Raw genomic sequence first — 13659 nt, forward strand, 5'->3', positions numbered from 1 at the left:
TTCACAGGAAACTGGCCGACTCAGTAATGCTGTTTTACTCTTATGACTGATGGGAAGTAAGAAAGTAATAGAAACAACAGGGAGTAGAAGTAGAATTGTGGAAAAAATGAGTCCAACATGAGAATTCTTTCTACGGCTTATTCTATAGTATAAAGAACAAAAAGCACTGGAGTGAAGAACTTTTTATAAGAAATATAATATTCAGCGTATTGGACTGAATTTGTCAAAAAAATTGTGCAGCCTCGTTTGTCCGAAAAAAAGTAAACTTTGACAAATCAGAATCAGAAATACTTAATTGATCCACGGGGGGAAATAGTGTTTCGTTACAGTTGCTCCAACCAAGAATCGAAATATATACAGACCTTAAATTACAAAAAATATATATATAAAATATGAGTAGTATGTAAAAGAATAAGAAGTATCTGAAAACGTGCATTATACCACAATGTATATAAGAGTTAACACCAACTCATAACAGCGTTTAAATGTGGTTTATCAGCTCTACTCATCTCCCTGATACGACCACAACAGTCACGTGTCGGGGGTTTCAGTGCAATCGTATCTTTAAAAGTGTGAAAACCACGGAAAACTTTTTCTATGTCTTCTATGGTTTTTCTAGAAAACCCCCGAGAGTATGACTTGCTTTACTTTTAACGTGAAGAACAGCATTTCCTGTGAGGTTTTGTTCTCTCTCTCTCACCCTTGTGCTTTTCACATAACGTGCAAATGATGGAGGCAAAAAATGTAACTCAACCTGCAGAAGTGCATAACATTCATCAACACGAGGACTTGTTCTTCTAGTAGTAGTAGTAATAGTTCTTCTCCCTTATTTACATTATGGTGTATAATTAGTTTTTCAAGCAAAGATTCAAAACATTTGCTGATTTCCAGGTTTCTCAGATCTGAGGATTCGCTCTTATGGCAGTAAAGGAAAAATCATCTTGGGTTTAGACTGATTTTCCACACAAAATGTCACCGTGGACTCTGGAAAACTGTGATAAAACCACTAAACCATTAAGTAATGAAGATAAACAGCAGATTGCAGAAAACCTGCAGACCTTAGTTTGTAGTACAATTTTAATTAAATGTTCAAGTCATATTTAAATGAAAAATTCGAAACATTCACCAATCCTATAGCTTCTCAAATTGTATTTCTCTGTATTCTATAATTAAGTGATATCTTCAGCTGTCATTCAAAACAAGCAACATATTTGTCATGGGGCATTTTTTCCCCCAACTTATTTCATTGTGAAATGATTCAATCGATTAAACGATTATTTATTTTGTTAGTAAAATGTCAAAAGCTCTGAAGGAGGCATGCTAAGGAATAACGTCTGTGCTGCCTCACCATCAAAGATCCTCTCCTGCCTCTGCAAATCACTTGTGCTTGTTTACTGTCTGAAGTGAAAAATGCCCGTCACGATCTCCCAGAGCCCAAGTTATGTATTCACAGACTTACACATCCAAAAGCGAAATAAATTTAGGTTATTAATCTACATATTTGACAAGCTGGCATCACCGAGTATTTGGCTATTCAGCTTGAAGAAACTATTATTCTTCATGAGAATAGTTGCTTATTAATAATTGACATTTTAACGCTGATCTTTAGTCCAGATTAAGTTCCCGCTCCTCTCTCCTTTTCAGTCGTCCCATCTCATGTTGACATTTTTGGAAAAAACAGATACAACCACTCACGGTCGTGTAGAAAACAAGAATTAAATGGATGGATGATGCACTTGAGTGGCAGTGATGGAGGGAAGGATATGTCCTTCTCCTTTTCTATACACCCCCCTCCCCTGCTTTCAAAACAGAAGCTAGTGCGAAGCGACGTAGTGTGTAAAGGGAGCGTGTGAATGAGCGACACAAACAAGGAATAAAAGAGCCCATTAGCTTCGTTACCAAGAGCCTCTTGAAAGCCTTGGCTTCCCCTCTACCCAACACTCCCTCCTCTCTCTCTCTCCCCCCTCTTTCTCCTTCAGTCTCTTTCATTTCTTCGTCTCTCCTCGTTCATCTAAAATACCCAAACGCTCCTCTTCTTCTCTCCCCCCTTTCCCCCCCTTCTCCTCTCTTGTTGGTTTTTGCAGGCGAGGACTTTACCTCTGCTTTATTTCTGCAGCATCCTCCAGGCTTTCCAGTTATGTATGTGAGCGCGCACACCCTTTTTTTCTATCTTTGTGTATGTGTGAGTGTGTCTTTTCTATTATGTAACCGAGGAAGTAAGAGTAATTAGAAACAGGGTCTGTCTGTGGGACAGAGGAAAGAAGAGGGAGACAGTAGCTGGCTCTGCGTCCAAGTGTTTTTTGTGAGGATGAATCACATTATAAAAGAGGAACATTTGTGCCAATATTTAAATTGTGTGACAGACTGATGATCAGAATATAAAATTGTAAGTACATTTGTCATTTATTAACAACGTACTTTTTTTTTTTTTTTTTTTACTTCTCTGCACTGGTGATAGCTGTGACCAGGGACATTATGTTTTCGGGTTGTTCGTCCGATCCATTCTCACGAACGCGACATTTCCAGTAACACCTCGAGGAAACTTCCTCATATTTGTGCCTTCACTTGACGACTAAAATAACTTTCTCATTAGCTGCCCACCGAGTGTGTAGGAAATGTCTACGTGATCAGAAAATGCCTTTGACCATTAAATCTAATTAACTTCCTGAAATCAACTGACAAAGTTGACCTGGTCAGCGAAACGGGCATTAACTATGAAGTTGTCCGACTCGCTCCACTGAACTGAAAGGTGTAAAACTGGAATTGCTTATGTGTTTAAACGCCTTTGAGCGAAGCACTAATGCTACTTCTCTCTCCGTGTTGTCTTTGACAAATGATATGTGCTTGTGTAGCGTAAAAATAACGAATGCAGGACCATGGATGGGGTGCTTCAAAATGTCAGAACGGTTGTGCTGTAATGGGCGAATCACCTAGTTTTTTCCCCCCGCGTGCTGTAAATGAAGTGAAATGTGCCACAAAGAGAAAATAACTTTTCTTCATTACAGCGTTGTAGGGCACAGTTCTAAGCACGTTAGTCTCCGCATAATGTGTTTTGTGGGTTGTAGGGAATTGCAAACCATCACAAATCATTGCTGCCTGCCTTTGCTACTTATTGTGTGTCTTCGCATGTGTGTGTGTGTGTGTTTGTGTTTATGTTTGTGTGTGTGTGTGTGTGTTTGTGTGTGTGTGTGTGTGTGTTTGTGTTTATGTTTATGTGTGTGTGTGTGTGTATCTTCTGGGCTTTGGCCCAACACAGAAGCAGACCTCTGTTGGAAATGTAATTCACATAAGGCCAGAAGAGCTCTAATGCTATTACCACACACACACACACACACACACACACACACACACACACACACACACACACACACACACACACACACACACACACACACACACACACACACACACACACAGAGCTTTTGCCGCCCACGGCCTCTGTGTGCGTACCTCTCTTTCTCTCAAACTCCTTCCCTCTTCCTTTCTTCGCCTCCCTCAGAGATGAGTGATGCAAAATTAAAGGTGAATACCTCATTGTGTCTCCGGGGTGTCTCTTTGCTGATCGTCTGTTTGTGTGTGCGTGTGCGTCTGCGTGCGTGTGCGTGTGTGTGTCACTACACACTGCAGTAAGATTTTCAGTTTAGGAAACTGAACTTCTCACTTCGGAGAACGAAACAAAAGAAATTGGAGTTGAAAGTTGGAACGGGGAGAGAGATCTGTCTGTTTGTCGAAGATCAAATGCAGGATTTTCTGTTTGATTTTGATACAGAATACTTGGTGTATGTACTGTTATAAATGATGTTGTGACAAGAGTGTTAGTGTCTGGTGATGTTTTGGAAAGTCAGGACATACCGTTCAGTAAGCGTCCATGTTGCAGTTAAAGGAGAAAAGCCTGTTGTCAGAGGGCCGGAGAGACAAGAGGTGGGACCTTTTTTTTTTTTTCACACGAGGCTCCAGCAGCATGAACGCCCACGCTGACTTTCTCAGACTTAGAAAGAGAGAACATGGGGTGGTGAGGGGGATGGACGAAGTGGAGCTAGTCTCAGAAAGAGAGTCAAGTGATTAAACCACCTGAGAGAATAAAAAGAAAAAGACCCTTGAAAGTTATCATGTGAACCAAGCAGCAAGTTTTTTTAAAAAAGATAAATCTTGTTCTTCTTTTTTTAACATATATATGTACTCCTGTGATTATATGACTTTCCTGTGTGCTGTTGAAGATAAGCACACCCTTAATGTTGCTTTCCCTCCGTTTGCTGGTCCATTTACACCTAAAAACATGTCCCGTTGTGTAAACGTCTGTCGGCGAGAATGAAGGAAAATTATTACCAGATAAAAATCTTTTACTCTCTTTTGTATTCCAGCGGTTGCGGCGGTTATCCACCAAATACCGGACGGAGAAGATCTACCCCACCAACGTAGGAGAGAGGGAAGAGAACGTAAAGAAGAACAGATATAAAGATATACTGCCATGTAAGTACTGGCACACGGCGGACAAACACACACATCTCGTATAACATATAGAATGACGCGTGTGCTGCTTGCTCGCTTGGCAAGCTAACGGTGTTAGCTGTTAATATTAGATAAATCAGCAATGACATGCTTTTTTCCCTTTTCTCTCTCTCTTTTTCCTATTCTGTCTCTTCACCTTTTCTACCCAATCTCTGTATTTGCACCTTTGAGTTATTGAGGTATTTTATCATAAAGAATTAATGGTAACTAATTCTCTCTTTATGTTCACTTCTCCCCAGTTGATCACACCAGAGTGAAGCTGACGTTAAAAACAACCAATCAGGACACAGATTACGTCAATGCTAACTTCATCAAGGTAAAAAAAAAAAAAACCCACACTTAACATCCTTTGATATATCTTCACTGTTTATTGTGCAGATTTGTGATCAGGCTTTCTCCCCTTCTCTCTGCGTCGCTCCCTACAGGGTATGGATGGCCCGGAGGCCTATATTGCAACTCAGGGCCCACTGCAGAACACTGTCATCGACTTCTGGAGGATGAACTGGGAATACAATGTGGCCGTGAGTATCACTCACTGGATGGAGAAAAAGAAGAAAATATTTTACTGTTTATCATGTGGAAGGTTGTTAAGATGGTGAAGACACTGTGATTTTTAGCCAGATTTTTCCAACCACTGACAAATTTTGGAATTGGCCGACAAAAGTCCCAAATTGGCGTTTGATCGGCTATGTCTCAATTCAAAAGGCTCGCCGACACGTCGCCTCGTCTGACCAGATTTCAGGCTTGATAAAGAAATCAGAAAAAGAAAGTATCCTTGGCATCAGATTTCATCATGTGTGCAGTAAAAAGTCCCTAGAGCATGTTCGGAAGAAAGTGAGTCATACTGCAGTTAATAATTGTAAAAAAAATAATAAAAAAAAAGATTGAATAATTAAAGTAATTAAAGTAACATATTTAATATGGCTGTCAGAAATTAAGAGGCAGATGGGGAGTGCTTATCCCTGAGCCAGATGGACAGATATTGAGAGGGAGGGAGAGAGCTGAGATTAGGTTTAACTAGCAGCCGGAAATACTGTGATAATTACTCCTTTACGATCAGAGGCAATGATGTGAGCAACGAATGCGAGAGTGAAACCCATGATCAAAAAATGATCTGAAGTCTGTACTAATCCTGTAGGAAGGGAAACAGCCCATTCAAGTTTTATTATTCTGAAGGAAACTCCACCGAGTCTCTGGCACTCATTTTGGCAAAAACGGCCTCACATAAATAGAACATGTAGGACTGAGCACAACTGTATTTTTGGAAATGACAGGTTTAAATATTGATCATAATCCTTCCTGTTTCTGTCTCTGCAGGTTATTGTAATGGCTTGTCGAGAGTTTGAGATGGGACGGGTGAGTCCTCTGCTTTTAACCCCTTTGTGTGCTTATGTGTGTCCATGTACTTATCTGTATACTCACATATATTTTTTGCTTCCATCTTCCTCTATTTGAATAGTTGAATTATTTTGCCTTTGATTATTTAGCCCAGCTCATAAAATAACACATTACCAGGATATGTTAGCCTTGGTGGAAGAATTTCTAGAGTTTTTCTTTATGTACAAATGTATTTGTGACAAGAGACTGAGAAGTGACTCAAGGCAGTTACTAAACCCTTTAGCTCAAGATGTTCACTGGAATGATACTGTGTGACAGATAGCTCAAATAATTTCTCTTTGCCTCTATGAATATAACATAGTATCGTGTGTATTTTAGTTTTTGTTTTCTTCTTTAATTGTCTTTGCCTATGTTCCATGTGTCAAAAGAATCATTTAGTTCAAAGGTGTGTGTGTGTGTGTGTGTGTGTGTGTGTGTGTGTGTGTGTGTGTGTGTGTGTGTGTGTGTGTGTGTGTGTGTGTGTGTGTGTGTGTGTGTGTGTGTGTGTGTGTGTGTGTGTGTTTGCAATGGAAGCTGTGGTACCAGTCCTGTATTTTGTTCTCAGCCAAATCTTAACCGTTGTTCCCCTCGGTTTAGAAAAAGTGTGAGCGATATTTCCCGGTGCGGGAGGAGGAGCCCATGAGTTTTGGTTCCTTCAGAATCTCCTGTGTAAGTCCACAAATATCTTAATTTTACAGCTTTACAGAGTCCAATGAGTGTCTAAAAATAGAAAATCCTAGATTTCTGCTTTTCTCACATTTTGACCGTGGAAATCAACGATTGTGAAAGTCGTCTCCCCGCCTCTGTTTTCTAGGAATCGGAGCAGGCCAGAACAGACTACTTTATCAGGACTTTGACGGTAGAGTATGAAAATGTAAGTTCTCTATATTATTGCTCACCCTGTTGTTTAGACTTTAGAAAAGCACTTTTATTAAAAATCCCCCCCCCCCCCATCTGCACTAGTGGCATTTTTGTAATATTGATATACCTCACAAGATGGTGAATGAATGCAAAAATCCTAGAAAGAAAATCTAATATATGTCCAAAGCAATTATTTTCTAGTTCCTTAGATAGAATTTACACGGGAAAAACCTAAGAACTTCGATATCTTGTTTCTTCCTTATCATTTTGTGCAGTATAATTTGATAAATATGTTGTATTTTATTGTAATATCACCCCTCCACCATTAAAAGATATTCCTGTGTGACTCCCTGCAGGAAACTCGGAGGATAACACAGTTCCATTACATGAACTGGCCGGATCATGATGTCCCCTCGTCGTTTGACTCCATTCTGGATATGATCGCACTAATGAGGGAATACCAAGAGAATGACGACGTCCCTATATGTGTGCACTGCAGGTAGGTCACATACTACACGTGCTGTTCTAAGAAACCATCATCATATACAGCAGTGGAGGGACATAGTGTAACTAATGCAACATTGATAAAAAAGAGTTACTGATTGCAGGTGAGAAAATAAATTCTCGAAAGAGACAGTATTCAATGTAGTTAACATGCATAAAATCATACCTCACATTAGATGATTCTGGTTTAAGACTTTTCAGTAATACATTTTCTTATTTGTGCTTTTGAATTGAATGACACATGATTTTATCAGAGCATTTACCAATCTACTCCTGGCAAACCAGGATACACACTGGAAATTTTGAATGACATGTTTTTTGTTGACATTTCACTGTTTCAATTGACTAATATTCTAGTTTGGATCTGATTAACTGAAGGATAATTGACTTCGTAGCTGCCGTTTAGGATCCAGCCAGATGAGCCTAGTCTCACTTTTGCATCAATAATTTCCCTCTGATTGAAACGGCACAACGTTGCCGCTTTTACTGCGGCTACAGCGATTTGCTCAACTGCTGTGGGCCAAGAATTCCAATTCCAATGGTGATGATAAATTCATGACAAAGCGGTTTCAATGAAGAACTCTAAATGGTTTAGGAGTAACCGAGAATGAAAACAAGACACGCTGATTCACAGGGCTACAGATTCCAGTTTTCTGCTACACACACACACACGCACACTGTGTCCATGTGTGTGTAATCAGCTCTAATGAGCAGCCCGAGGACATTTCCTGGTTCCTCTGTTACACAGCAGGACTTAAAGCTGTGTCTCGGCGTCTGTACAGATGCTTTGTGTGGGTTGATGCGTACTGTATGTGTGCGCTCGTTAGAGTGGCAGAGGGTTTTATGATTTTTGTTGTTTTTTATGTCGGACAAGATGTCAGATAATCGCAGCTTCTGTGCGGCTCCCTGTCTCCATCCTGTCTGGACGAGGCGTTGTTACTGTACATAAAAAACAAATGTGTGTTTTCTCTTTTTGCGCCACGTTTAAGAATAGAAATCCTGAGCTGATACTTCTGTGGGGTTTTTTTTTTTTACTGCGATAAGAAGTCACAAGCTTCGGTGTGTGTGTCTTTGTGTGTGTTGTGTCTTTACTTCTTCTGTTAAATGTAATCTGTATGACTTTGACTGTACAGTGCAGGCTGTGGGAGGACCGGTGCAATCTGTGCTATCGACTACACATGGAACCTCCTCAAAGCTGGGGTATGCGAAAACACACACACACACACACACACACACACACACACACACACACACGAACACAGAAAATGGGAAGGTGGTTTCAGACGTTTGGACCCCTACGGTACAAATGCACACTTTTGTACACACAAAATGAGAATTCACCATTTTGTTTTTGTCGTGTGCTTTTACAGAAAATACCAGAAGATTTTAATGTTTTTCGGTTGATCCAAGAAATGAGGACGCAGCGACACTCTGCTGTTCAAACCAAGGTTTGTTTTAAGATTTTATTCCGATTTTTAACATACACACAGAATGTTTTTTGCGTCAACGCTTTTAATTGTACATACCCTTTACATCGAGAGGTGTAAGGTGAAGTTAAAGATGAATTATAGAATTGCCTTGACAGACATTGACAGGTTTGAATTCAAGGTCGTCGACCAGTTTTCTGCTGCAAACCTGTAACTGTGATGTGATCTCTAAAAATGTAGAGTACAATACGCTCCCGCTGTCTGAGCAAAGCAATGAGATTATCAGTGAATCAGTGAAGGCCAGTCCAGGGTTTTCACACAGGTTTTATTTCACAGCCTCCTAAGTGGGTTTTTTTAGAGCCTTGACAATGTTTTTATCTTTTATATTGATTGTCTGAAATTCTCTCCTCTCTACTTCACCGCTCCTCCTTTCAACTCCTCCTTCACTGTCTTTCCTCTGCTTCGTTTATGTTTTTGTCTCCCTTGCCTCCCTTTCTTTGTCCTAATCTCTCTCTTAATTTTTTTTTCTCTCTAGGAGCAGTATGAGTTAGTTCATAGAGCAATCGCTCAGCTCTTTCAGAAACAACTGCAACAACTGGAGAGCCCCACCAACACGCAGATACATGATGGCATGGTATGACACACACACACACACACACACACACACACACACACACACAGACAGACACACACAGAGATAGACAGATACATATTGTGTGTGCTGTCTGGTGTTTAAGAAATACAGGATGTCGCTGAGTAACAAACTCATAGTTGGGAAAAAAACATAAATAATTAGTCAGCGGGGAGGGAGAGGGTAGGAAGAGTGATAGAAGAGAGGCCTTCAGAAAACTTTGCTCTTTACACAGACAGAAAAGGAGAGAGAGTTTTTGCCAAAGAAAGAGAGAGATCTCCCCGACAGGGTGGCCCCGGAGGACTGCCCACAGTCTAAAAGAACGAGATAAAAAGCGTTGCTCTTCCAGTCACCATTGCCCCTGTTTCTCCTCCAATATTCAAAAGTTGAGTTTTTCTAATTGGCTTCACACTTGGAATGTCTATTGTATGGAATTGCAGTGTTGAATTTGGAAGGATTTGGACATGCGGGCTCCAACCAAACTGTTTTTCGCAGCAAAATGCTTGACTCTATAATCACGGTGGTTGTCAGATTAAGCGACTAATATGCCTGTCTGGAAATCGGGGCCCCAAACAGGCATGTTTTGCACTAGTTAAGAAAATTTAAGGAGCAGTAAACATTTTGTCCTTTGTTGTTTATCCTAATTGTAGCAAGTCAATTTAAAACATTCAGGTATTTGAAATCCAATCTGGTGTCGGAAAATGGCAGATTAACTAAATGGTGAGCTGTCACAATCGGCCACAATATCCCACCGCTAATCGGTGGAAAACAAGTTACTCTTCTAGATAGCTTCTGGGAAAACGTTGTTCAACTAGTACTGCCACTACAGTTACAATATGTAGCTATGTGAAGATACGGTAAATGACGGAAAGCTAGAGAACAGACCGATCAGTGAGGCAGTGTGTGGAAGACTAACGGACCTAAAGACAGAGGACACGTTGGGGCTGTGTTGGCAGCTATCCGGCAGCTGACTTCCTGCTTAGGAAGCTCTGATGACATCACCCCTGTCCCATAATGCACTTTCAGTCTGAGAATAGACACACATCCGTTGGGAAAGGGGAAAAGACAGTGACACGAACACACAGCAGCCATGTTTACATTGGCAAAGCCTCGGTTGAACCTCCGAAAATATAGTTCAGTGTTTCCACTCAACTGTGCTGCACCTGTAGAAATTATATTACATGTTTTCAAGCTTATGATATTAATTATTATGTGTGGCAAACATGGAGGAAGACACCAATCCAGTAAAAGTTTGTTGCTACTGATTATAACCTTATTATTATCTTACAAAGTTAAACAAGCACACACACGGTTTGTACAACATCACTGGTGTGCTGGCCTGACTCAGTCCATACCCAGATTGACTCATGTCCAGTCAGCACCTAAAACACCCACACCGCTGCGCTCAGTGGCAGGACGAACAATAAGCCTACACATACGCACATCCCACACACGTTCTGTGCTCACACGCAACCGCCATTGTTTGCTGAAAAGGATTTTCCTACAAAATGTAATTCTCACCGTACACACGGACCTATACGAGCGGTAATCAAATCCCCCGTCTTAAGCTGAGTGGACATTTTAAACTCTCGGTCTGGTGCAGACTGATTGATTACTTTTAGAATCAGGATCGTGTTTATTGCCAAGTATTTTTTCACATACGAGGAATTTACTTTGGTGTTTTGGTGTATAACAGAGCAAATTATAAAACAACTACTGTAAGTACAAGGAGAAGAGTAGGAATGAAAAACTATTAAGTTGAATATAAAAGTATTTAACAAATGGAAATATGTGCTATCTGTCATTGAGAGTTACAGCTGTACAGGTTGTGTTGAGCAGCATAATATCTGATGGAAACCTTAGTCGAACTTACAAAATTATTTTATTTTTGTGTCAGAACATATTTGTTAATTTGTTCTTTTTGCCTGTTTGTCCGTGCGAATCAGGATGAGAGCAGTCCAGACAAAGCAAGCCACCAGTCGGATGATGAAAGATGGGACACGCCGCCTCCCAAACCTCCACGCATACGCAGGTAAGACACGCTCTGTGCTTGGACAGGCTTTTTTTCTCTTCTTTTCTTTTCTTCTTATTTCATTTTTAATCTCAAGCCTGTTCACATCTGCTTTCTTGAAGTATTTTGACTCAGGAAATCAAACACCACCCGTGACTTACTGTACGGGTGTAGCAGAAGAATTAAACTGACCGGCACTCATCCCCATCCTCCGCACGCATGAATGAGCGGGCTCACACAGAAGTGAGCAGGAGGTGTGATGCAGGCCACCGCTGAACACAGTGGGTGTTGAGATTTGGAGGAGGAACACACACAAAGAAAAAAAACCCTGCACAATGAAAACATATTAAAGTGCAGCAGGCGTTGTTTTCACCTCAAACAAACCAAAAGCTTTCTGATACATCAGCTGCCCAACAGCCCACAGATACACCCGGCCTCCACTTTCACCCAAGTTTACTTTTGTTTGGCTGTTAACAGCTGTCGTGGCCCGAGGACGAGCTGTATTTAGAGACCATTTTGCAACACTTTGCAATACTCTGCAACACTACATAATAGTGTTAAACGCATCACAACCCAGGGCCAGTTGAAGTAGAACTGCCAAATCTTTCATCTCCCCCTCTATGAGAACAAATATCTTTTTGCACACATGCCGGCGTGTTATTTCTAAGACACTCAAACACACTCCGTATCTGTAACGCATAAATACACATCGATGCCGTTCTCCCCCCCCCCCTTTCCTTTCTTGTTTCTCTTCTTCTTCTCTCCGCCCCCGTTCCTCCCTGTCTACTCATTTTTAATTTAGTTATATGTGCCCAGCAGGGGTTGTACTCCACTTTCTCTCAGACAGTTCATCTTCACCAGCGTCTTCTGGTGATATATCTAGCGGAGGTACAGCCTCTATCCCCTGTTAATTCTGCAATGCGTAAACTTGATAACTTTTTAAACATGCCTGGTGGATGAATGCCCGTTGCTCAGACGCTTTTCTCAGCGTTACTGCTTCGGCGTCACAGAGGACATCTTGTTGCCTTTCATTGAACTACCTGTTGCTATATGCGTTGTCTAAAAATGTCCAGTTATTGTGAATCATTTGCTCCATTGTGCTTAACCAGGTGTTTTAATTTTCTCTCTATTTATTCTTTCCTTCTGAATCGATCTTAATTTTAATTTGATGAACACTTCCAAACCTCCCCCTCACACTCATGCAGTAAAAATCGGTCACCAGAAGAATATTGGCGCTAACGTGACCCTTCTCTCTCCCCGCACTAAAAATACCATGCTTTCGGTTTCCTTCATTTATTTACTGTACCAGCCGGTTTTGATGGGAAAGCAAACATTTTTTCCGACTTCCTAATTTTGGGACGTAGCTGCAAGTGATCGTTGTACTGAAACCTTCCTTTCCTCTTCTAAGTAAAACAGACAAATTTGTGCTCGGAAACGCTGCCAAAATAGGAAGCGTTCCTGGAAGTGGGGCAGGAATATGTGGGTAACTCTGTCTCTCTCTCTCTCTCTGTGTCTCACTCTGTCACAGTGTGCTGCCTTTTTCTTCTGCCCATCATACCTCTGTTTCCTAAAGAAATAATGTCACGGTCTAGTTGAAGCCTCTGAGTATTTTAAGTGATGGTAAGAGCTGTTTTTAGTAACATAGGCCAAATGCTCTCCACTGCGTCACCTCAGGGGGTGGTGGTGTGCTGGAGCGAGATGGACGGAGATAGTGCAGGAACTCCAATGAGTCTGGCATCGAGGTCACAGATACCGAGTCGTGGTTTTCATGCACACACATATATTCACAGCCTCACCCTGAAGAGTCATGTCCTCCACTTCTACAGTCAGGACTGGGTTTCCATACCAAACTGTGACTGTAGTATCTTAAATATTGAAAACCACCATTTGGCATTTAATGTGTTGTCAGGCTCTTAGGTCTTATTTCTCGTGCACATTTTTTTTAGACAGAATTTTTTTGTGGGGAAAGTTTTTGTGAAGCTGTTTTGTGTTAGTGAGACGCTTGACTTGTTTTGTTAAACAGGAGTCAAAGGTTGTCTAGAGACGGTGTTTTCTTATTCCACGAAGTAAATCATAAAAAGTATGTTCGTATTTGTACAGAAACTGAGGTGTTATGTGGTTGCTGTGCTGATATAGAAAAAAAAGTTTCTATCCACCGTTAGAATTCTGCCCGGAAACACAGAGGAGAAGGAGAAATTATTTTCTAGAGTTTCTGTTTGTCCACAACACAAATTTAGACAAATCTGTACTCATCCTGCAAAAATTCCTGAAGTAACAACGTCCTCGTCCCAATCAAACAGCATTTATCACAGAACATGTGAGATCAATAGCCATAGATT

At 40.9% G+C, this 13659-nt stretch overlaps 1 protein-coding gene across 5 annotated transcripts in view; it reads left to right on the forward strand.

Moving 5' to 3' along the window:
• ptpn12 (protein tyrosine phosphatase non-receptor type 12) overlaps positions 1-13659 on the forward strand; it is a 38516-nt gene that overhangs the window by 10167 nt on the left and 14690 nt on the right. For 4 of the 5 annotated variants that reach the window (XM_035648093.2, XM_035648087.2, XM_035648102.2 and 1 more), the window contains exons 2-12: positions 4362-4470; positions 4749-4825; positions 4935-5030; positions 5827-5865; positions 6484-6555; positions 6701-6760; positions 7104-7246; positions 8385-8451; positions 8622-8699; positions 9214-9312; positions 11256-11341. In XM_035648093.2, the coding sequence (XP_035503986.2) occupies positions 4362-4470; positions 4749-4825; positions 4935-5030; positions 5827-5865; positions 6484-6555; positions 6701-6760; positions 7104-7246; positions 8385-8451; positions 8622-8699; positions 9214-9312; positions 11256-11341 (926 nt within the window). Of the gene's footprint in view, positions 1-2363; positions 2387-4361; positions 4471-4748; positions 4826-4934; positions 5031-5826; positions 5866-6483; positions 6556-6700; positions 6761-7103; positions 7247-8384; positions 8452-8621; positions 8700-9213; positions 9313-11255; positions 11342-13659 lie in introns of those variants that run through there. The other variant, XM_035648111.2, reaches the window with a different exon arrangement.

This window comes from Scophthalmus maximus, chromosome 12 (genome assembly GCF_022379125.1).
Source record: "Scophthalmus maximus strain ysfricsl-2021 chromosome 12, ASM2237912v1, whole genome shotgun sequence".
Taxonomy (NCBI): domain Eukaryota; kingdom Metazoa; phylum Chordata; class Actinopteri; order Pleuronectiformes; family Scophthalmidae; genus Scophthalmus; species Scophthalmus maximus.